Source organism: Ahaetulla prasina, chromosome 12 (assembly GCF_028640845.1).
Source record: "Ahaetulla prasina isolate Xishuangbanna chromosome 12, ASM2864084v1, whole genome shotgun sequence".
Classification (NCBI taxonomy): Eukaryota; Metazoa; Chordata; class Lepidosauria; order Squamata; family Colubridae; genus Ahaetulla; species Ahaetulla prasina.
Window position 1 is genome coordinate 26,229,721 of NC_080550.1, and position 23,452 is coordinate 26,253,172.

Sequence of the window (23,452 nt, forward strand, 5' to 3'; positions counted from 1 at the left end):
CTTGGCTGGTTCGCACTCCTGGTCCCAGGGTTGCTTGGTACATCGATGCTGTACCATGCACCTCCATCCCAACAAACTCTCTCTCAGTTGTTCCACCGAAGGACTACAGCAGTCAGTCAGACACTTCCAGTCCGCCAGCTCCTCCCGATCCAAAGCTCTCCAGTTGGCTGCTTCCTCTCTAGGGCTCTGGTCAGGCAGTGCATCCTGGCTTCTTCATCTGGGATGTCGGTGCTTCGTCTGCCTTCTGATGCCAAGAGACCAGGGGTGAAATGCTCCCAGTTCGGACCAGCTCACTTGATCCGGTAGCGATGGCGGCTGGTGGTTCGGAGAACTGGTAGCAAAAATCCCTGGCCCCCCTCCATGCCCAGCTGAGCCACACCATCATCAGAGGGTTGTTTGTTTGTTTTTTACTTTTAAAAGCAGTTTTTCTCTAGCCGAAAACATGCCTTTGAAAGTAAAAAAAAAAAAAGCCTTTGAAGATCTCAGCTGAGATTGTCAGAGCCTTTAAACTTTTTTTTAACAAGCTCTTTGGCAGAAGAGGTTGTAAAAAAAAGGTTTTAAAAGGCTCCTCTGGCGATCCCAGCTGAGTTCCTCATCACCAGAACCTTAAAAAACATGTTTTCTACAAGCTCTTCAGCCGAAGAGCTTGTTAAAACAATTATTTTAAGAGATTCTGGGCTGCAATGAGGAAACTTCAGCTGGGATCGTCAGAGGAGCTTTTAAAATCTTTTTTTCCTCTGGTGATCCCAGATGAGTTGCCTCAGCATCACAGGCTTTTAAAATCATTTTTTAACAGCCCCCACTTACAAGAGCCCCCACCCAAGCCCCCTCCTCACTTACCTATAATTACTGCTCCTTTCGGGCTGGCAAAGCCATGCTTTACTTCAGCTACTGTAATCAGTTGCATCAGGTAGCAGCTGACTCTGCCTGCCTAAAATCCATCTCCTTGTGAACAACTCAGTCTGCCTGCTTTGCTGGCTGAGGAAGTCTGGGAGTTGAAGTCCACAAACCTTAAAGTTACTAAGGTTGGAGACCCCTGATCTAAATAAATAAATAAATAAAATAATAAAATAAAATATTTGTGCAGCTTTCTGAGATTTGGTGTTTCTGTAGTGTTTCACTCTAACTGCACAAACAAACAAAATCTCACAAAGCTGTATGTGGCATTTTGTGTGTGTGTGTGTGTGTGTCAGTTGTGTTATGTGTGTGTAAAGTGTGAAAGTGTGAGGTTCCTGCTTGTTGCAGGGGCCACTTTGGGTGAAGTACAGCTGCTTTTACATTGTGTGTGAGTCACTTGTGTTGTGTTGTATGTGTGTAAAGTGTGAAAGTTGTTTTTTGAGCTTTTTGTGGCTGTGTGAACTGCCAGTAGACAGGAACAATTAAGAAAACAGGGTCAACTTGGGAGTAAAGCTTGAAGATGATTGGCCCCTCCCATAAGACATAGAAGAGAAGCTTTTGCAGGAAGCAATTAGCTTATCTGGTCGGTAAAAGCTGTAGAAAAGTTGTTTGACTCTGCTAAGTTTGGCCTTGCCCTGCATGTGGCAATTAGTTCTCTGGCAGCATTCCAAGGGAGATAAGGTGGGTGTTTGTAAACACTCCCCTGCAAGACTGTTTGATAAGCCTTTTGGACTGGGAATGACACTAATTCACAGCCGTCTGAATTAAAGAGTAAGTTTGTGCTGTATACTGTCTAAGGAAGCCAAGGTGAGAACAGTGACATGATAGCAGTCTTCCAATACTTGAGGGTCTGTTACAGAGAACAGGAGATCCACCTATCCTGCATAGCATCTGAGGGCAAGATAAGAACTAACAGATGAAAACTTATCAAGGGGGTGTTCCAACATAAAATTAAAGAGAAATTTCCTGTCTGTGAGAACAATCAGTGGAATGGCTTGTCTCTAGAAGTTATGGGAGTTCCATCACTGGAGAAGAGATTGTCCTAAATGGTAAGAGGGTTTCCTGCTTGAGCTGGGAGTTGAACTAGAAGACTTTCAAGGTTACTTCCAACTCTGTTATTCTGTTTTCTAGAATAGAATAGAATAGAATTTTTATTGGCCAAGTGTGACTGGACACAAAAGGAATTTGTCTTGGTGCATATGCTCTCAGTGTACATAAAAGAAAAGATACGTTCATCAAGGTACAACATTTATAACATAATTGATGGTCAATATATCAATATAAATCATAAGGATTGCCAGCAACAAGTTATAGTCATACAGTCATAAGTGGAAAGAGATTGGTGATGGTAACTATGAGACGATTAATAGTAGTGCAGATTTAGTAAATAGTCTGACAGTGTTGAGGGAATTATTTGTTTAGCAGAGTGATGGCCTTTGGGAAAAAACTGTTCTTCTGTCTAGTTGTTCTGGTGTGCAGTGCTCTATAGCGTCGTTTTGAGGGTAGGAGTTCAAACAGTTTATGTCCAGGATGCGAGGGGTCTGTAAATAGAACCCATCAACCATTTCCAGTCCCAGTGACCAAGCAGCCCAGAGGAGTCCCTGCAGAGGTAAGCAAGCCCTTTGAGGGAGGGCCCGACAGCAATAGGGAAAGGAGGAAGAGAGCCTCCCAAATGACCAGCCCCACCAGCATCCCGAAAAGGGCTCCCCTGGGACAGAGCAGGAGGAGCCTCCCCAAGGGGCCTTCTAGCACTTGCTACCTCCTGCTTGGTTGATATTTTGTGGTAAGAGAAAAAAAGATGGAAGAAGCTGCAGACAGCAAGAGCAGTTGCAGAAGCTGCTAGGCTGTGCAGAAAAGCCAAGAAGGGCCGAGAGCCGATTCCAGTGGAAGTTCAGGATAAACTTCACCCATCTGTGAAGTAGCAGTTCAACCAGGGACTCAACCAGAGATGTGGTGGGTGCATTTAGCAAGGGCTAAAGAGCAAAAGGGACAGAATCCTTTAACTGGATCCTGCACTTTTAAGGCAGGCAGGTAGGCAGAGGGGGTGGGGAGGGAAGGGGGGCGGGGGGAGGGAAGGAGGAAGATTGCTATAGGACTTGAAGGAGTAGTAGAAACTGGAAATAATGCAACATAGGATTAAATACAAAGGAAGTGGGGATGATTCCTCCCAATTTTTTTTTTAAATTTGAATTTATATACCGCCCTTCTCCGAAGACTCAGGGCGGCTTACATTGTGTAAGGCGATAGTCTCATCCATTTGTATAATATATACAAAGTCAACTTGTATTGCCCCCCCAACAATCTGGGTCCTCATTTTACCTACCTTATAAAGAATGGAAGGCTGAGTCAACCTTTTGAAACAGTTTCTGTTTCATGCAGAAACAAATCGGGGCTCACCAAGGCTAGGATGGGCCCCAGATGGGTAACCTGTAACAGAACCCCACCCACGTTGCCCAATGATGAATGGGTTTGGTTGGAAGTTCTGCGGATGAAAGTGTTGTGTCCCACTCCTCCGCTGACGGCCGGGTCAGGGAAATCTGAATCAGGCATGCCTCTGCAGCTCTGCCAAAGTCCTAGCAAAGTCCTCAGGGCAGGCAGGAGACCAGAAAGTGACTTCAGCAAGATATGTTTAGACTTTGCCTGACTCAGAGAATGCCAGAAAGCAGATCCTTTATATAGGCCATGGGGTGTGGCTCCATGACTCAGCACTTATCCAGGCCTGCCCCTCCCTTCCTTCTGTTGCCTCCGCCTATCCAGTCTTCTGACGCGAGGGTCACTCCAATTGGCAGCTGTTGGTAATTGACCTTCCTCAGGCTCACATGCTGTGGAGGAGGGGGAGGGGTCTAGTTGCTCCGTTTGCCTGGGCATGGAGCCAGAGCTGGGGGCTGGAGATACTTGCTCTTCTTCAGCCTGTCTGGGCATGGAGCCAGGGCTGGGGCCGGGAGATGCCCCCTCCTCAGCCTGCCTGGGCATGGAGCCAGGGCTGGGACCGGGAGATGCCCCTTCCTCAGCCTGTCTGGGCATGGAGCCAGGGCTGGGGCCGGGAGATGCCCCCTCCTCAGCCTGTCTGGGCATGGAGCCAGGGCTGGGGCTGGGAGGCATGCTAGGACATTCTTCAGCGTTCGGAAGCAGATAAGCAGACCCCGGCTGCGGTGAGAGCGGGCAAAACACAACAGAAAGAGCCTCGGGGCTCCAGGATGCAAATCCCACGGCAGGCCCTGGTTGCAAAGCTCAGGGCGATTCTAGAAGAGCCTCTGCCAGGCTTGGGAAATCAGCCATGATCCAATAACCCTGCCCCTACCCCAGATTGTTCAAAAGGCTGGACCGTGTCATTTCCTCCTTCAGTTGTGCTGGAAATGTTGACTAGGAATTCTGTGATTATAGTTTGGCTTCCTATGACTACTAAGGAACCATGGAAACCACACAAATCTGAACTGGGGTTTTCCTCATAAGGTTGGAGTCATTTTTTTTCAAGGAAAACCAACTCAGAGTGCAGCTGGCAATTCAGGGGATGACTCACAGGTCCCAGGAGAGCTTCCAGCTGTGGCAGCAAAGGTACTCATTAACCAGTCTGAAGACCTGTGGCATCTGACAGTGCTTGCTGCGCATCATCCAGCTGCAAATAGATGCCCAAAGTCTCATGCCGAATTGTCCCAAAGAGGAACGCCAGGAAAAGCTCTGGTGCAGCATGAGGGCCCTTCTGACGGGGGAGATGCAGCCGGGTTTCATCAGCTTCCAAGCCCCTGAAAATAGGCAAGAAGGACTGAGACGTGCCAAAACCCCTCCAGATGCAAAGGTAGGTTGTTTCATCCCATGTTTTGGGGAAAGTCATTTGAAGGCCAAATTCTAGGCTGCAACTTTTGTTGACATTATTGTAATTATTCATATACTTTCCTCCCTCTCTGGGGCACCAAAAGGAACCGAAGTTGTGCTCTTCTGCCAATGGCCTTGCCAGCCGCCCCAGGAAACCCTCCAGTCTCCCAGCCAGCCAACAGCTCTTCTTCCCCAGAACTTCCATGGTTGTTCCAGTCCCTTTTCACAGCCAGCCAAGCTGGTAGCCAGCACCACGTTTCACACAGCAGTGAATTCCAAAATAGAATTGACATTGTGTTAAAAACCACCCCTTTGTTCAGATTCCTTCCTGTTTCAGTTTCTTTTGGTTAATTTGTGTTTCTAGTATTTTGGGAAGGGAAAATAATTTCTCCTTGTCTGCTTCATCCATTCTGTGCATAGTTTTGTATAGCTCAATCATATCCCTTAGCCACATCCTTTCCACACTAAAAAGCCCTCAATGTCACCTCATTCCCTAAACCAGGGGTGTCAAACTCACGGCCTGCGGGCCAAGTGCGTCACTCAGTGGCCACGCCCACACCCGGTTTAGCAAAGGGGGAAAAAGCCACGATACATCACATGATGATGCCGTGATGATGCGAGTTTGACACCCCTGCCCTAAAACTTTCCAGGCCCTTGACCATTTTATTTGCCTTCCTCTGAATCTTCCCTAGCAATTCTCCATCCTTTTTGAAATTTGATCTCAAATTGCACACAATAATCCACATGTATAGTTGCACAATTGATTTATATAAGCTCATTATAATGTGGCCTTTATACCATGATCACACTTCTGGATGACTCATGGCAGGCTCAAGATAGTGGGTCATCCTCCCCCCTCCACCCCCCATTCATGGCCCTTTTCCATTTTTGTGAGTCTGGAGTCTACAGGGCAGTGTTTCCACAGGCAACAACAAACACACCCAGTTCCAGCAGGCAGAAGGTTCTTCCCAGCAGAGACAGAAATGCCCGTCCCTGCTCTGCCCTCTGAGGCTGGGACCCATTCCCCACCCACCCCACATTCTGCTGCCTCCCTGTAGAAATAAGAGACCTATAAATTGGCCATCCTTCAGGAAGAGATCATATGGGTGATGAACCGACTGCCATACGGCAAGACTCCAGGTGCTGACATGACTGCTGCAGAATTACTGAGACCTGTATCACTCACAGTCATTAGAGATCTATGCCAGAAAATATGGGAAACCAACACTCAGCCACAGGATTGGAAATGCCCAATGTTCCTTCCACTGCCAAAAAGGGGTAAAGATTGCTCCAGATATCATACAGTTGCTCTCATCCCTCACACATCAGCATTATTATTATTATTATTTATTTGATTTTTATACTGCCCTTCTCCCAAAGGACTCAGGGCGGTGTACAGGCAAAAGTAAAAACAGACAATACAATATACAGTTTAAAATGCAAGTTTAAAAACTTATTATAATTGGCCTAAAACTTTAAAATGTATAAAAAACTAAAACCCCATTTAAAAATTAGTAGTAGAAAATTTAAAATCAGTAAAATTTAAGCCAGCCCCGCGCGAATGAAAAGATATGTCTTCAGTTCGCGGCGAAAGGTCCGAAGGTCAGGTATTTGGCGTAAACCCGGGGGAAGCTCGTTCCAGAGTGTGGGAGCCCCCACAGAGAAGGACCTTCCCCTGGGGGCCGCCAGCCGACATTGCTTGGCGGACGGCACCCTGAGAAGTCCCTCTCTGTGAGAGCGTACGGGTCAGTGGGAGGCATGTGGTAACAGCAGGCGGTCCCGTAAGTACCCAGGCCCTAAGCCATGGAGCGCTTTAAAGGTCGTAACCAAAACCTTAAAGTGCACTCGAAAGGCCACAGGTAGCCAGTGCAGTCTGCGCAGGAGCGGTGTTACACGGGAGCTACGCGAAGCTGCCTCTATCACCCACGCAGCTGCATTCTGGACTAACTGAAGCCTCCGAGTGCACCTCAAGGGGAGCCCCATGTAGAGAGCATTACAATAATCCAAGCGAGAGGTAACGAATGCATGAGTGACTGTGCACAAGGCATCCCGATCAAGGAAGGGGCGCAACTGCCGAACCAGGTGAACCTGGTGGAAGGCCCTCCTGGAGACGGCCGTCAAATGATCTTCAAACGACAGCCGTTCATCCAGGAGGACACCTAAGTTGCGCACCCTATCCTTTGGGGCCAATAACTCGCCTCCAACCGGGGTGCCGGCATCCACAGCCACTCCGTCTTGGAGGGATTAAGCTTGAGCCTGTTTCTCCCCATCCAGACCCGTACGGCTTCCAAACACTGGGACAGCACTTCAACAACTTCATTGGGGTGGCCCGGGGTGGAAAAGTACAGCTGGGTGTCATCAGCGTACAGCTGGTATCTCACCCCGAAGCCACTGATGATCTTACCCAACGGCTTCATATAGATGTTGAACAGAAGGGGCGAGAAGATCGACCCCTGCGGCACCCCACAAGTGAGGCACCTCGCGGTCGACCTCTGCCCCCGTCAACACCGTCTGCGACCGGTCGGAGAGATAGGAGGAGAACCACCGATACACGGTGCCTCCCACTCCCAATCCCCCCAATCGGCGCAGCAAGATACCATGGTCGATGGTATCAAAAGCCGCTGAGAGGTCTAATAGGACCAGGGCAGAGGAATAACCCCTGTCCCTGGCCCTCCAGAGATCATCCACCAATGCGACCAAAGCTGTCTCCGTGCTGTATCCGGGTCGGAAGCCGGACTGGAACGGGTCTAGATAGACGGCTTCATCCAGGTATTGGGGTAGCTGTCGCGCCACAGCACTCTCTACAACCTTCGCAACGAAGCGATAATTGAACGATAATTACCCAAAATAGCTGGGTCCAGGGAGGGCTTCTTGAGGAGGGGTCTCACCACGGCCTCTTTCAAGGCGGCAGGGAAAACCCCTTCCAACAAAGAAGCGTTGATAATCCTCTGGAGCCAGCCTCGTGTCACCTCCTGAGTGGCCAGTACCAGCCAGGAAGGACACGGGTCCAGTAAACATGTAGTGGCGTGAAGCCTCCCCAACAACCTGTCCACGTCCTCGGGAGCCACAGGGTCAAACTCATCCCAAACAGACTCGACAAGACGTGCCTCCTCTCCCTCGCTTGGATCATCCCAATTTCAGTCCAGACCGTCCCGGAGCTGAGCGATTTTATCGTGTAGATAACCACTAAACTCCTCGGCACGTCCCTGCAAAGGGTCATCCCGCACCTCCTGATGAAGGAGGGAGCGGGTCACCCGAAACAGGGCGGCCGGGCGGTTATCTGCCGACGCAATGAGGGTGGAGGCGTAGGAACGCCTCGCCTCCCTCATTGCCACTAGGTAGGTCCTAGAATAGGACCTAACTAGTGTCCGATCAGCTTCGGAACAGCTTCGATCAGCATTAAGTTTCTGCTTAAAAGTATAGAACATCTAGCACCAACTATTGAAAGGAAATTACCGGATGTCAAGCTGGCTTCTGAAGGGGTCATGGGGGGTCACCTGTCAACATATTGCAAATCTGCGCTGGTCATGGAAAATGATCATTTACATGAGCTTCATCGATTACATGAAAGCCTTCGATTGTGTTGATCATGAGATGCTACGGAGAGGCCTACAAGACCTGGGGCTACAAGCACGTCTGGTCAAGTTGGTGCAATCATTGTACACTATTCGGCATGGAAGTGTCCACAGAAGCTCTCTGGCTGTCATCTCTCTGGCTGTCCAAGTGGAAATGGTAGCCCCTAAGCCCCCTGGAGCTAAGATTCTGCCGTACTACGAGGGGGATCATCCGCTTCCCGAAAGCCTTCCTCAGACTACATCGGCAGGGACGGGGCCAAGGTCCTGGGGTCCCTCACACAGCCCCTCTCAGAAGTCCCTCCACTTCCGGCCGGGCAGCTAGACTTGCCCCATGACTGATGGATCCTGTGGGCACCAAAGGGAAGCTGCAGAGGGTTCGGTTCTTGTGAACCCCCAGATCCAATTTCAACTGATGTGGAGCCTTGAAGCCAGAAACTCCTTGGAGTGGTACGAGAACGTATGAGTCTGCAAGACAAGCGTCACTGAGGAGGAAAGTGGCTTTTCTGCTTGGTAGCGACTGGAGGGTGTGTGTCTCTGAAGAGCACAACTTCTATGCGCCCCTCCCCCCCATCTCTAGTCCCCAGAGGAGCGCCTGGTTTCCTTTCATGCAACTGAGTCCAGCCTGCCCTGCATCTTTCTGGTAGACTTCACATCCATTGTTGAGTGAGCAACAAATTCATGTTTTAAATACTTGGTACTTTTTATTTTTATTATTTTATTTTTATCCTATCCTTTATTATTTTTATAAATAACTCAAAGCACTGAATGTACCTAACATTCCTTCCTCCTTCTATTTGGGCTGTCCTGAGAGAGCGATTGGCCCAAAGACACTCAGCCAAGTTTCATGCCCAGGGCTGGACTCGAACTCAGTCTCCTGGTTTCTAACTTAGTCTGATGGGCTGCTAAAGCGAAGCAAGGATGCGCATCTGCCCTTGAAAGAAAACTGGGACGCCTGTAATTGTGGAGTCTGTCTGGCAAGAACAAAGAATGTTTATTCACAGAGAATATGCACGGTGTACCAATTGTACCAATTGCAGGTGGTTAGAGAACTAGGTAACTATATAACAGTAAAAAAGAGTTAGACATCCTGCATAGCCCAGCTAGAAGTTAGAAATAGGGGTGGCCTGGAGCAAATAGAATATGTATTTGTACAACTCCTGGCATATTCATTAGCCAAGGCTTAGGAATAGGGACAACTAGAGACCATCCTATTGGTCAATTGTTAGATGATTACTAAAATGTTTAATAGATGATTTGTTTTATATATCCCGTCTTCCACTTTAGTGAAAATGTATAAAGCTTTCTTAGTTCTACTGTTCGAGGTTCCTTGGCATTTTTGGCCAGGACCCTTTTCTTGGGGCGCTTCAATAAAACAGAGAACATCGTCTCTGAGGTTCTTCATCAGTTTTGGCATCAGGCTCAGAGCCGAATTGGGAACACAGTGTCTTAACCACTAGACCAGGCTGCTTCCTCTGAAGCTGGCTTTATTCTTGTACTGTCTTGAAGAACTTTTAATTTCAAAATATTTTTTAAAAAATAAAAAAATAGCCACCCTTAATTTATTGGGGTAATGTAGATAGGAACAAAAAGGTATAAAACAAGGCCCAAAGGGAGTATCAAATGCCAACCGATCATTTTTTTTCCTTTTTTTAACTTTTTTTTGCTTCTGCTAAAATCGACGCTTTCTTGATGTGCTTACCAAAAAAAAACAACAACCCACCAGCTGAAACAGCCCATCTGAGGAACCGGAAGCTGGAAAAGGGATCGATGGCCGCTGGGCAAAAAAGGGTCCTTGGACCAAGAAGCTGAGCCTTTCTCACTGGGGCCGAGTCCGGAACTCCCCCATCCACCCACCCCCCTTACTCCGGATTCTGGGCCAGGGCCGCCCCGTCCCCAGATCCGCCAGAGCAGCGGGGCCACCTTGGCCTTCCCGGGCCCGGTTTCGGAGGGCGGCTTCTTCTGCAGGGCCGGAGGGGGCGAACCGAAGCGCAGCCCGAGCCCCGGCAGGGCCTTTAAAAGGAAGGAAGGAAGCGCGCAGGGCAGCGGCGGGGGAAGCGCGTTTCTTCCGCCCGCTCAACCCGGCCGGATCGGCGCAGGGAGAGATGTGGGGAGGCCACCGGTGAGCCCCCCTCCAACTGCCCCGTCCGCCGAGGGAGACGCGCCGGGCGACCCCAGGCCTGCGCAGCCCTCGACGGCTCTGGGCTCTCCCTTCTTCGGGGCCGCCGGCAGAGGAAGTGCGGCTGGTCTGGAGCGTCGCTCGGGTGCCCGGCTCGGCCGGCGCTTCCGAGTAACGGCCGGCTTAAGCCGGAGCGAGATCCGGACGAAGAGCTGCCCTTTGCCTGAGCCCTGCCCGGAAGCCCCGGTTCCAAAGCAGCTTCGGCCGAGGGCTGAGAGGCGCAGGGAAAGCGCTCCTTTCTCGCCGGGCTCCGCAGAGGGAACGGCGGGGCTGCGTTCCCTGACCGGCGGCCGCTTTTCGCCCGGCGCTGGAGCCTCGGCGCAGGACAGCCGCTCGGCTCCGCTCCGCGCCGGACGCGCGCCCAGGGACACCGGCAGAGGCAGGCGGGGACGGCGGAGGGGTGGAGCGGCGGCCGCTGGGGGGTCTCCGCGGGTCCCCGCCCTGGAAGCTCCGCCTCGCCAATCCCCGACCGGCGCGGCCCGCCCGCCCTTCGCCCCTCCGGCGCAGCTCTGCCCGCCCGGGGAGAGCGCCGCAGATCCGCCGCCGCCGCCGCAGCCGCACCATGGCCGAGCCGGCCGCGCCCCCGGAGGCGCCGGGCACCGTGCAGTGCCGCCTGCAGTACTTGGAGGACGCGGACCCCTTCTGCTGCGCCGCCTTCCCCGAGCCCCGCCGCCCGCCCACCTCACCCGTGGCCGAGGCGCTGCCGCTGGCCGCCCAAGTGCCCGCCTTCCTCCGCCTGCTGGGCGCGCCGCTGCGGGTGAGCGCCTCGGGGGGGTGGGTGGGCTGGAGAAGCAGCCGCGCGTGGGAAGGCAGCCCGGGGCTCCCTCTGGCAGACGCCGCCCGGCGCCTCCGAGTTGCTTCCCGGGGTCCCTCCGCCGCGCGACCCCAAGTGGAGCAGGTCGAAGGGAGGCCGGTCTGTGCCGGCCGCTCGGATCCCTCGCCCCAAAGGAGCCGCGCCAGCTGAGCCTGGCAGCCAAGGCAGCGGCCCCGGGCTGGCTGGGGCGGCCGGGCGGCTTCTATTCTGAGCGGCGCGGGTGACGAGCTCCGGGCAGGCTCTTTTGCTCCTGTTGCTAAAAACAGCCGGGAACAAACAGGAAAGACCTTTCCGCCGCGGGGCCCACGAGGCGGCTCTTATCGCTGCCAGCTGGCTTTGGGGCCGCCTGCCGGCGGAAGAAACGCTGGGCCACTGAGACGCGGGACGGAGCCCCAGCTGCCTTCCCGGAGCGTCTGTGAAACGGGGAGAGGTTTGTGGGGCGGGGGGGCTGGAGAGCAGAAGACCCCCGCCAAATGCCTGCTGAGCAACTGGTTGTTTCTCTGGCCTCACCAAATGCGTATTTATTTGTTTGTTTTATTTATTTGATTTTTATACCGCCCTTCTCCCGAAGGACTCAGGGCGGTGTACAGGCAAAAATAAAACAGACAATGCAATATACCATCTAAAATGCAGATTAAAAAACGTATTTTAAAATTAGCTTGATGGGTTAAAATATACTAGACTAAAAAAACCCCATTTAAAATTAGTTAATAAAAATTTAAAATTGATAAAATTCAGTTCAAGCCAGCCCCGCGCGAATGAAAAGATGTGTCTTCAGTTCGCGACGGAAGGTCCGAAGGTCAGGTATTTGGCGTAAACCCGGGGGAAGTTCGTTCCAGAGGGTGGGAGCCCCCACAGAGAAGGCCCTTCCCCTGGGGGCCGCCAGCCGGCATTGTTTGGCAGACGGCACCCTGAGAAGTCCCTCTCTGTGAGAGCGTACGGGTCGGTGGGAGGCATGTGGTAACAGCAGGCGGTCCCGTAAGTACCCAGGCCCTAAGCCATGGGTAATGGTTAATAATGCAGGCACAAAATTACCTCACAGGGCTGTGATCCACACCTGTTGGTTGCATTGACTTGGTTCAGGTTTAACCTACCTGCAAAAGGTTAGCCTACCCATAAGGAGACCACAGTGGGCAGGCTGGTTTACCCAGTCAGCTATTCCGGAGTTGGGCTGAGCTCCTTGTGGCCACAACTGTTCTACCTCTTCAGTCAAACTTGATCTTCCATGCTGTCCATCTGGACGTATTCACTGACATCCCTTCCAACTTTCCTCAGTCTTGCCAAGTATAATTGTTTTTGTCCTAGTCCTTCGTCCACTCCTCGACATGCGTGAGATTCTGCATGCTTGGTCCTCTCGGAGAGCAGCCAGGATATTTGATGGAGGACTAAGGGACTGTTTGCAGATCCCAGGTTCTTAGTAGCTGCCACCAAATGAATAATCTTGCCTTCCTTTTGGTCATTCTTAGTGCCCCATTTTCATAGTTGGGTTTTCAGGGGCGCAGGAAAGATTATTCCTTTAGTCTGATCTCGGTTGCATTCAGATACTTCAGTCTTTATTGAAACCGGGACAAAATATGTTATATAAACAAAACTGAATGCATGAATAAAACATCCATGATTCTGCATAGGTTTTCCCCTAAAATTAATCTCCTTTTTATTTTTTTACCGCAGCCTCCATTCCTTTTTGTTCAAGTTGTGTGCCATTTGCATCTCTTCCATAAACTTTAAGATAACTAAATACGCCTGTTCATATTTACCTCTATTTTTTAATACTTTACGTTAACTTGACTTGTTCTACTTCCCATTTTTTACTTTCACAAGTCTTATTTCCTTTCTGTCAACCAAGTGGAAGTGGCTGCATATCTCCAAGTCTTCAGTTTTTAGCTTCCTGACATCATCATCTCCAGTTCTGAGTTATTACATAGTAATATATTTATGGTATATGAGACATGGAGGAAGCACCCATTTATGTTCTGCTGTCCTTCTCTTCTGGCTGACCTTGTCTCTAAATTTGTTTGCTCTCTGCAAACCAGAAGAGCAATCGTGGGGTCTGGTTCAGGGGTGGGTTCTACTTACCTTTACTACCAGTTTGCAGTGGGACTGCGTGCGCTCATTTCGCTCATGCGCAGAAGCTTCTGCGCATGCAGAGACTTCCTGATGACGCCTGGGTCAGTGGGCAGAGCCTCCCACCGATTTTACTACCGGTTCTTGCGAACTGGTCTGGTTATGCCAGCTCATTCCAATGTATTTCACATTCTGCCATGGTTTGCACACCAAAAGTCTTGTGTGCTGTCGTTGAGACAAAGATGAATTGTCAGCTCTACCTCAGCTTGCACTTCTCAGTAAAAATTTCCTTCTCCAGACTTGTTGACATAGGTCTGTTAGAACTTCAACTGCCTCATCCTCACCATTCCGTTCAGTGTATACTTTATCTGCACCGACATCACTGCTTTATTGTATCACTTATTATATCAAAGATTTATATATTCATATCAGAAATAAAGACCTCAGGAAAAACGGAAAAAAATATTTCTAAATGAATCCCATATTTATCAAAGTTATTGGGTGCCCATCTTACCCCCGGGAACTAGAACTAGTTAAACAAAAATATGGAATAAATGGGAATATTAAAATGCTACAGAGCCTCTAAAGTACTTAAAAGCTAGATTACTAAACTGCTCAGCTAATCAATGTTTGCAGTGCAGAACCAGGATTCTGGGATGCTACTGCTGGCTCTCAGCAGGAGGAAAAGAGGTAACAGTCCACCTGCTAAGTGGGGTAGCAGTGGTGCTAATTATAATAATAATAATATAATTTAACGGAGGAAAGAATTCTGAATATAGAAGGTTATGACTTGCTATATGGATGGCATGCTTATTTAATTTATGACAAAAAAGTGGATATGGCCTTTAAAAACCATGTGTTAAGAACTGCTCGTCTGCGTGTTTGGAAAAAATACTCTTATAAACTAAATTATAAGGTTCCTGTGTGGGCAAGTCCTAGACATACAATAGAGAATATAAATATAGAACAGAATCAGGAAATGATTACATATAAAGACCTTTTGTATACTGAAAGAGGTAATTTGCAATTAAAATCTTTGCACGTACTAAAAGAAGAAGGGAAAAATTATACTTGGTTTCAATATGAGCAACTACGTGCTAGATGGAAGGAAGATCAGAAAACTGGTATAGAGCAGAATGAGGGAAATTTGGTAAAGCAAATTAGAAATCAGTCTCAGGAGCATATAAAGAGATTGTATAATGTGTTACTTGAAACAGATTCTGAAAGGGACTTGGTAAAGGACTGTATGATAAAGTGGGCACAAAATTTTCAGGAGCCAATATTATTGGAAACTTGGGAAAAAATTTGGGTTAGAAATGTTAAATTCACAGAATTTGAGGGAAAATTTTTATAAAATGTTTTATAGATGGCATTTAGATCCTAAGAAATTATCGTGTATGTATCCAGATATGCAAGCAAAATGTTGGAGATGTAATTGTGATGACACTACATATTTTCATATTTGGTGGACTTGTAAGGATATAAAGGCCTTTTGGATAAAAATTTGGTGGATTTTACAAAATGTTTTGAAAAAGAAGATAAAGTTCCTACCACAATTTTTTCTGTTGGGAATTATTACGGACTGTACAGTAATTGAGACTAAATTGATTTTAAATCTAATAACAGCAGCAAGATTATTAATAGGACAGTACTGGAAGAAAAAAGAAGTACCTACAATAGAAGAATGGATATTGAAAGTTGCCAATTTGGCTGAGATGGCGAAAATATCAGCCTTTTTGAAAGACAATACGCAAGAAAGATACTTAAAGGAATGGAAAAAATGGATTGACTATATTCAAAGTAGATATCAGACTAAGAGTTATCAGACTGTTTTTGAATGATTATGATGTATTATTTTTGATTGTTTTGGGGAAGTTAGGAATTGATGATTGTAGGAGTATAATTAAGTTGGGATGAAATTTTTTTAACATATGTTTGTTTTATTTTTAACTATACCTTGTGCTCGTTCCGGGAAGTCGGGGGGGGGGTTGTGAAGGGAGAGGGGAGGGGAGGGGGGGAAGGGAAAAAAATTCTGTAAAACTTTTTGAATAAAAAAAAATAATATAATAATAATAATATCAGAGTTGGAAGGGACCTTGGAGGTCTTCTAGTCCAACCCCCTGCCCAAGGATTATTGTAATGCTCTCTACATGGGGCTCCCCTTGAAGTGCACTCGGAGGCTTCAGTTAGTCCAGAATGCAGCTGCGCGGGTGATAGAGGGAGCTCCGCGTAGCTCCCACGTAACACCGCTCCTGCGCAGACTGCACTGGCTGCCTGTGGCCTTTCGAGTGCGCTTTAAGGTGTTGGTTATGACCTTTAAAGCGCTCCATGGCTTAGGGCCTGGGTACTTACGGGACCGCCTGCTGTTACCACATGCCTCCCACCGACCCGTACGCTCTCACAGAGAGGGACTTCTCAGGGTGCCGTCCGCCAAGCAATGTCGGCTGGCGGCCCCCAGGGGAAGGTCCTTCTCTGTGGGGGCTCCCACACTCTGGAACGAACTTCCCCCGGGTTTACGCCAAATACCTGACCTTCGGACATTCCGTCACGAACTGAAGACGCATCTTTTTATTTGCGCGGGGCTGTCTTGAATTTTATCTTTTATCAATTTTTAAACGGGGTTTTTAGTATGGAAATTTTTTAATGTTAGGCTAATTTAAATAAGTTTTTTAAATGGTATTTTAATCTGTATATTGTATTGTTTTATCTTGCCTGTACACCGCCCTGAGTCCTTCGGGAGAAGGGCGGTATAAAAATCAAATAAATAAATTTTAAAAAAAAGCAGGAAACCCTACACCATTTCAGACAAATAGCCATCCAACATTTTCTTAAAAATTTCCAGTGTTGGAGCATTTACAACTTCTGCAGGCAAGTTATTCCACTGATTAATTATTGGAACAACTTGCCTGCAGAAGTTAATGCTTTTCTATTTAGCAGGTGGTCTGTTACCTCTTTTCCTCCCTTTCCACCACTGTCGTGTTCTCTTTCTACAGAGGGAAAAGATTTCCAACTTTAACTTTGCCTTTTTTGGCTCTTCTGTGTTCACCCTTGAGAATTCTTCCTTTGGTTGTAAATTTCCATTTGATCTCTATTTCCCTTCTTCCCCCGGAAGGGTGTCTGCAAACTCCCGCCTCCCTGCTTGTAGGCCTTGATTCTTTTTTATTCAGTGCTGGGAAGAAATTCTCCTTCAAATCCTGGGCTGCTTTTCTGGGGATCGGGGTGGGTGGGTGGGTGGGTGGGGTGGGGCTGAGGTGTGGGTCTGCTGGCTCCTCCCTTCTGAGCAGCTACAGCTGGGAAGGGCAGGGGGCTCTCACCCACCTTAGAGCGCATCTGATGGCCCTGGCTTGGTCCAGCACCTGAAGAGGTGGAGCTGAGGGCAGGATCTGGCCCTGCCTCCAAAGAAGCCAGGGTTAGGTGCCAATGCAGGCACTGCCTTTGCCCGTGCTGGGCAAGGGGCCAGGAGGAATCCCAGAGCAGATGCTCCTTGCTGGGCTAATATCCAGATGTACCTCTTTTGCAGCTGGAGGACTGCGCCTTGCAAGTGCTAACTTCCGGATACTATTTGGACCTGGAACTTTCGCTGCTGGAACAGAAGGACGATCTGGAAGCATTCTACGAAGACATCAGGTGAATCCCTGCTGGGGGATTTTACCTCCTTTTCCACTTGCAAACTTCCCTCCTGTGCGCCTCTTGCCAGCACATCTGGCGCTTTTAATCTGGAAGGAGAAGCACATCTCAATTTGGGGGTGTCAGATGTTGCACTCGATGTGTGTGAGGCAACCAGGCAGACTCAAAGGTGATGTGCTTACCTATTCATGAGGAGGCTCGGTTCATCGTGCGTGGTGGCCACACCTGCAGCTCCTTTCTCCCCCCTGGCCCCAGTTGCTGGCACCTTGCCGGCACCCTTCTATTTTTACTTTGCTGGTTTGTTGATCAAATTTTTAAACTGCCTATCTTCCTCACCGAGAGACTCTGGGTAATGCACAAATAAAATATTAAAATATAAAAACTGTGTTTAAAAAATTAAGAAGAGGCAAGAATGAAATAAAATCTTGTTAAAAATTAATGAAAAGGAGAGAAGGGCTTTTCAATGGGCTAACCAGCCTCACAGCTGTGTGCTCCCCTGGGGTCCAGGCCTCAGAGCCACGTTTTCCCTCCTTTCAGGAGGGGGGGGGCTGCCTCACGTCTTTGGGGGGGGGCAGGATATCCCACCAGATGGGGGCATTTGGCTGAGACGGCCCTCTTCCTGGACCCTCAGTCCAAATCCTTTGGCTGACGGGATCTGCAAAATGCCTTCCTTACCTCACCAGGTGAGATGTACTGATGTGATGAGATGAAGCCAGTTCTATAGGTAGCCTGGACCTATACCATCTGGGGCTATATAGGTCACAACCAACACCTTGAATTGGACCCGGATGCAGACCGGCACCCACGCAGCAGAGGAGTTACATGTAGTGTTTTCTGGATGCTGTCTTTTGTGTCAGCAGATGGCAGGCCCTGCGTGGGTGGGCGGGTGGGGGATCTTGAAGCAGCCAGCGGTTTTTGGTCCTGACTGGCTTCCTCACTTGGTCTCCTCTTGTTGCAGCAAAGGGAGGCGGCCAATCCTGCTCCTGCGCACGCAGCTCTCGGTCCGAGTGCATGCCATCATCGGTGAGTCCTGCCTGGGTCTGGGCTGTGGAAGGGCTGCTCTGGAGGGCTCCCCAGGCCCTGGTAAGGCCGGCGGTTGCGCCACCTTTCAGTCATGTTGGTGATCTTGGTGGAAATGTGCACCCAGTGATGGTTGCTGTATGAAAGACCGATCTCCGGCTTGGAATTAACAGGGAAGGAATTGGCAAAAAGTGGTGGAGGTGGAGCTGGTATGAATCTGGGGTAAGAAATGGTGGCATGGCAGAATGGGAGGAGGAAACAACCTGGGGTGGCGGGGCGAGTGAGCAACAGGACTATACTACGGGGGTGGGGAGATGTGGGGGGTGAGGGAAAAGTAGAGGCAGAGTGGAAAGCAGTGAGAGAGGCAGCGAAATGGAGCTCCCCTCCCTCCCTCAGTTGGGTTTGGATTCAGATTCCTTCATGGACAATCCAGGAGCAGTCTGCCCTGGGGGGTGGTGTGTGTGTGATGAGGCCACCAGGGAAGGTGTTGAGGAGACCAGGCAACCTCAGGGAATTTGGGCTTCTGGAGCTTCTTGCTGGTGGGCTGCTTGTTTCCTTCTACAGCATCCGCTGCAGGAGGAAGATATTTCTGCTTTAGGAGCCTCCTCGGCATCTCTGGTGGGTAATTTGTGGGTGTCAGTCCATGAGGCAGACCAGGCTTAGAAAGTCAGGCTGCAGAGCAGTGGTGAAATCCAATTTTTTGTACTACCGGCTCTGTGGGCGTGGCAGGGGAAGGATACTGCAAAATCCCTCCCCACTCCTGGAGGAAGGATATTGCAAAATCCCCATTACCACCCCACTCCTGGGGCCAGCCAGAGGTGGCATTTGCCAGTTCTCCGAACTACTCAAAATTTCCGTTACCCTTCTCCAGAACCTGCTGGATTTCACCCCTGCTGCAGAGCTCATTGTGAAGCTATAAGAGCAGCTTTTTGCAAGTCTGAATGTTCTCCCCCGCCCCACTTTATCTTTATGTGACTGAGTGAGGGGCCTCAGTTGTCTTCTCAAACTGGTTGCTTGGACCAGCTGAAGCCGCGTTTGTCTGGCCAGTGCCGGGGGTGGCCTTTCCTTGGGGAAATTCCTTCTGCCCACTGTAGTATGAGGCAGAATAATTTCTTAGCCCACCTTTCTTCCCGGCTGAACCAAGCAAAATTTTAAAAGAGACAGCAACAGCTGATAATTAATGGTAGCATAAATGCTTAGAGGATCTACCAGTCAGTGTGGAGATGAGACCCATCCCTGCCCTGGAGATGCGGTGGAAGCCCACTCTGCAGGTTGTAGGGTCTGGATCGGGAGGAATCGGTGTCACTGAAGGGGGGGCAGAGGGGCTCTGGGTTTTCGGCTCAGGGATTTGCCATCGTTACCTCTGAACAGGTGCAGAGCGCGGCCTGGGAGTCCTTCCGGGATTGTGGCTCTTGTTTGAGGAAGGGGTGGCAGGCGAGGCCAGGGAGGTTTTTGTGTAGCTTGTCTCGTGCAGCTCAGAGCCATCCTCCCGCTATGCTCTGCCAGCCGCATTGCTGGCCAGTGGGCTTCTGGGTTAGTTCCAGGCCTGATAATGGCCATAGAGCCTTTGCAACATGCAGCTGCATTGGGAGGATGTCTTTCCTGGATTGTGCTTGTCCGTCCATCAGATCTGCCAGGAGAGGCATGCTAGGGTCCCCTCTGGACCCTCCACAGGACCCAGGAAGAGAGCTCTTTCGGTCCTGGGGCTCTGAAAGATCCCTGGGATTAGAGCAGCCCCAGCATTGTTGGGCCTTGAGGTCCCGCTCTGTTATCTGGGTTAGGTGCTGGATTCTGTGACGGAGCGCCTGTTATGGGCAGATTGATTATTCAGGTGGGTTTTTGTTTTGTTTTTTTGTTTTTAAGTGTGTATTGTTGTTCTATGGTTTTGTCAATAAATGCTCGATGAAAGGGAAGCCGTCTTCCTGCTGCTTCGGATCCCTTCCAAGAGCTCTTGCTCTTGCTCTGGCTTTGCCCTGCGGTTTCTGTCCCTGAAAAGGGCTGGGGGTGGGGGTGCAGCTGTCAGCAGAGCCACATCCCTGCTTGATCCCTTGATCGTAGGGCTCCTACGGGGCAGCTCTTCAGTCCCTCCCGCTAGCCAGGCTGAGGGTTTCTTTCTTGGCTGCTTCCCCATGAGTCAGCCTGTGCAGGCCTGGCCGTCTGCCGCATCCTGTTTGGGGGCATGGACCCACATGGCAACTTTCTAAGTAAATTTCCTAAGAGCGGGGCTGCTGAGGGTCAGGCGCAGACCAGCAGGAAATGGTGAGGGACAGCCCCGCATCCTCAGGGCCACGCCAGCCTTGCTGGTCCCAGCAGGAGAGCAGGGAGGGAAGGAAGCCACAGAAGGGGACTTCCTGAGCTGACCCCACAGTTGGGAGGACTGGCTGAACCAGCTGGGGGAGGCTTTGAGGCAGGGGTGAAATCTAGCAGGTTCTGACAGGTTCTGGAGAACCGGTAGCAGAAATTTTGAGTAGTTCAGAAAACCGGCAAATACCACCTCTGTCTGGCCCCAGAGTGGGGTGGGAATGGAGATTTTGCAGTATCCTTCCCTTGCCACGCCCACCAAGCCACGCCCACAGAACCAGTAGTAAGAAAAATTGAATTCCACCACTGCTTTGAGGTCTGCAAAGCACCCCCACCCCCCATGCCCCGGAGGGCTTGGGGCCCGTTGGCTGGGAACTCTTTCAGCGCTCGGCAGCTGGGGCTATTTTTAGCTTATTCTCTGCGGAATGCGCTATCTGGAGCCACATTTGAAAAAGGAAGCAGGCGTGTAACTGAATAGAGAATTTAAATAGGGAAAACGAATAACCTCCAGGGAAGGGGTTGCTGGAGGAGACACGCGAGGCATAAGGGGCTGCTTCCCCATGAGTCAGCCTGTGCAGGCCTGGCCGTCTGCCGCATCCTGTTTGGGGGCATGGACCCACATGGCAACTTTCTAAGTAAATTTCCTAAGAGCGGGGCTGCTGAGGGTCAGGCGCAGACCAGCAGGAAATGGTGAGGGACAGCCCCGCATCCTCAGGGCCACGCCAGCCTTGCTGGTCCCAGCAGGAGAGCAGGGAGGGACGGAAGCCACAGAAGGGGACTTCCTGAGCTGACCCCACAGTTGGGAGGACTGGCTGAACCAGCTGGGGGAGGCTTTGAGGCAGGGGTGAAATCTAGCAGGTTCTGACAGGTTCTGGAGAACCGGTAGCGGAAATTTTGAGTTCAGTGGCAGCAAAATGCTGGGTTCTTTGTCTTCACACCTTGTTAGAAGGAATCATAGCTCATAAAAGCTTCTGAAATTCTGTGTATGTGTGTGTGTGTTGGTGTGTGCAATTCCTTCAAGAGCTCTTGCTCTGGCTTTGCCCTGCGGTTTCTGTCCCTGAAAAGGGCTGGGGGTGGGGGTGCAGCTGTCAGCAGAGCCACATCCCTGCTTGATCCCTTGATCGTAGGGCTCCTACGGGGCAGCTCTTCCGTCCCTCCCGCTAGCCAGGCTGAGGGTTTCTTTCTTGGCTGCTTCCCCATGAGTCAGCCTGTGCAGGCCTGGCCGTCTGCCGCATCCTGTTTGGGGGCATGGACCCACATGGCAACTTTCTAAGTAAATTTCCTAAGAGCGGGGCTGCTGAGGGTCAGGCGCAGACCAGCAGGAAATGGTGAGGGACAGCCCCGCATCCTCAGGGCCACGCCAGCCTTGCTGGTCCCAGCAGGAGAGCAGGGAGGGACGGAAGCCACAGAAGGGGACTTCCTGAGCTGACCCCACAGTTGGGAGGACTGGCTGAACCAGCTGGGGGAGGCTTTGAGGCAGGGGTGAAATCCAGCAGGTTCTGACAGATTCTGGAGAACCGGTTGCGGAAATTTTGAGTAGTTCAGAGAACTGGCAAATACCACTTCTGGCTGGCCCCAGAGTTGGGTGGGAATGGGGATTTTGCAGTATCCTTCCCCTGCCACGCCCACCAAGCCACGCCCACCAAGCCACGCCCACCAAGCCACGCCCACCAAGCTATGCCACGCCCACCAAGCCACACCCGCAGAACCAGTAGTAAGAAAATTGAATTCCACCACTGCTTTGAGGTCTGCAAAGCACCCCACCCCCATGCCCCGGAGGGCTTGGGGCCCGTTGGCTGGGAACTCTTTCAGCGCTCGGCAGCTGGGCCCTTATCTCCTCCTTGCTAGCCTTTTAATTCCTCAACTTCGGGGTGGGGATGGGGGGTCCGTGGCTATTGGGATCAGGAAAGGGGGGGTGCACCGAGGGTCGAAGGGTGGCAGCAGTTGTATGCCTTTGGGGCCTGTGGTGAGCAGGGAGCCCCACAAGCCTTCTGGCTTCTCCTGCCTGCACCGGCCTGGCCTGGGGCTCCTTCTGGAGAGGCCAAGCCAGGAGGGGGTTGTGTGAGCAGGAAAAGGAACCAGAACAGGCTGGGCCACTCTTCTTCGGACAGGAGTCCCTCAAAAGCAGCTCCTTGAGGGCCATTATTTATTTATTTATTTATTATTTTAATTTATATACCGCCCTTCTCCCAAAGGACTCAGGGCGGTTTACAGCCAAATAAAACAACAAACACAAAAATTAAAAACATTTTTAAAAAACTAATTCAATTTGGCTAAGAAGAATTAAAACTCTAATAAAAACCCCCATTAAAACTATTAGGCCAGCCCTGCGCGATGGAACAAAAATGTCTTCAGCTCGTGTCGGAAGGTCCGGAGGTCAGGGAGTTGACTTATCCCTGGAGGCAGCTCGTTCCAGAGGGCAGGGGCCCCCACGGAGAAGGCCCTCCCCCTGGGGGTCGCCAGCCGACATTGTCTGACCGACGGCACCCTGAGGAGACCCTCCCTATGGGAGCGCACTGGTCGATGGGAGGCCACTGGTAACAATCAGTTCACACATGGAGTGCTGGCACTGCACCAGGGAGTGGAAATCCACTCGGTGATCTCTTTCAGTGATCCTTCAGCTGAGGATGGTCCTCCGGGCTAAGCTGTGCTGTATCCATTCAGCCTGTCCTTGGGATCTTCCTCGAGTGAACAGAGCCAAGCTGTTTGCCGAGGGATCCCCGGAGTCCTGCAGAGCTGCCCCACCAGCTTTTGGGGGGAGAGGCGATCCTTGGGGGCCTGCTGACCTTCCTCCATCCCACATCTGGGCCTCTCCTGCACCTGGGAAGGGTATGGCTTCACCTGGGCCGCTCTGCTTGTGCAAGGCCAGGGGCAGGCAGATGCTTTTCCTGCTCAAAGGGGACAGCAAATCTTCCTGGCCTCAGACGCCAGTGAGTGGGTGGCAACACATAACTGTGAGGATCAAAGCAAGCCCGGGATTTTAGCTATTTACTGCCAACAGTAGAAACACTCGTGCTCCTCTTTTGCTGCTGAGTTTCCGGGAGAGAAATGGTCCCATGATGGACCTCTCCTTGCCCGGCAGGAAAAAGGGAGTTCCAGTGTCTCCCTCCACTCCGCCCAGAAGGAGCATCCGGTTGTTTGTGCTGCATCATCTCCTGTTTCGGT

At 50.6% G+C, this 23,452-nt stretch overlaps 1 protein-coding gene across 7 annotated transcripts in view; it reads left to right on the plus strand.

The window, feature by feature from the left end:
- The first annotated feature begins 3,928 nt into the window (after positions 1–3,928).
- FHOD1 (formin homology 2 domain containing 1) overlaps positions 3,929–23,452 on the plus strand; it is a 45,368-nt gene continuing 25,844 nt past the window's right edge. For 3 of the 7 annotated variants that reach the window (XM_058154819.1, XM_058154820.1, XM_058154821.1), the window contains exons 1-3: positions 11,253–11,705; positions 16,860–16,966; positions 17,925–17,989. In XM_058154819.1, coding sequence (XP_058010802.1) covers positions 17,978–17,989 — 12 coding nt within the window. In that variant the 5' untranslated portion in view covers positions 11,253–11,705; positions 16,860–16,966; positions 17,925–17,977. Of the gene's footprint in view, positions 4,694–10,905; positions 11,219–11,252; positions 11,706–16,859; positions 16,967–17,924; positions 17,990–23,452 lie in introns of those variants that run through there. The other 4 variants (XM_058154816.1, XM_058154818.1, XM_058154817.1 and 1 more) reach the window with 3 other exon arrangements.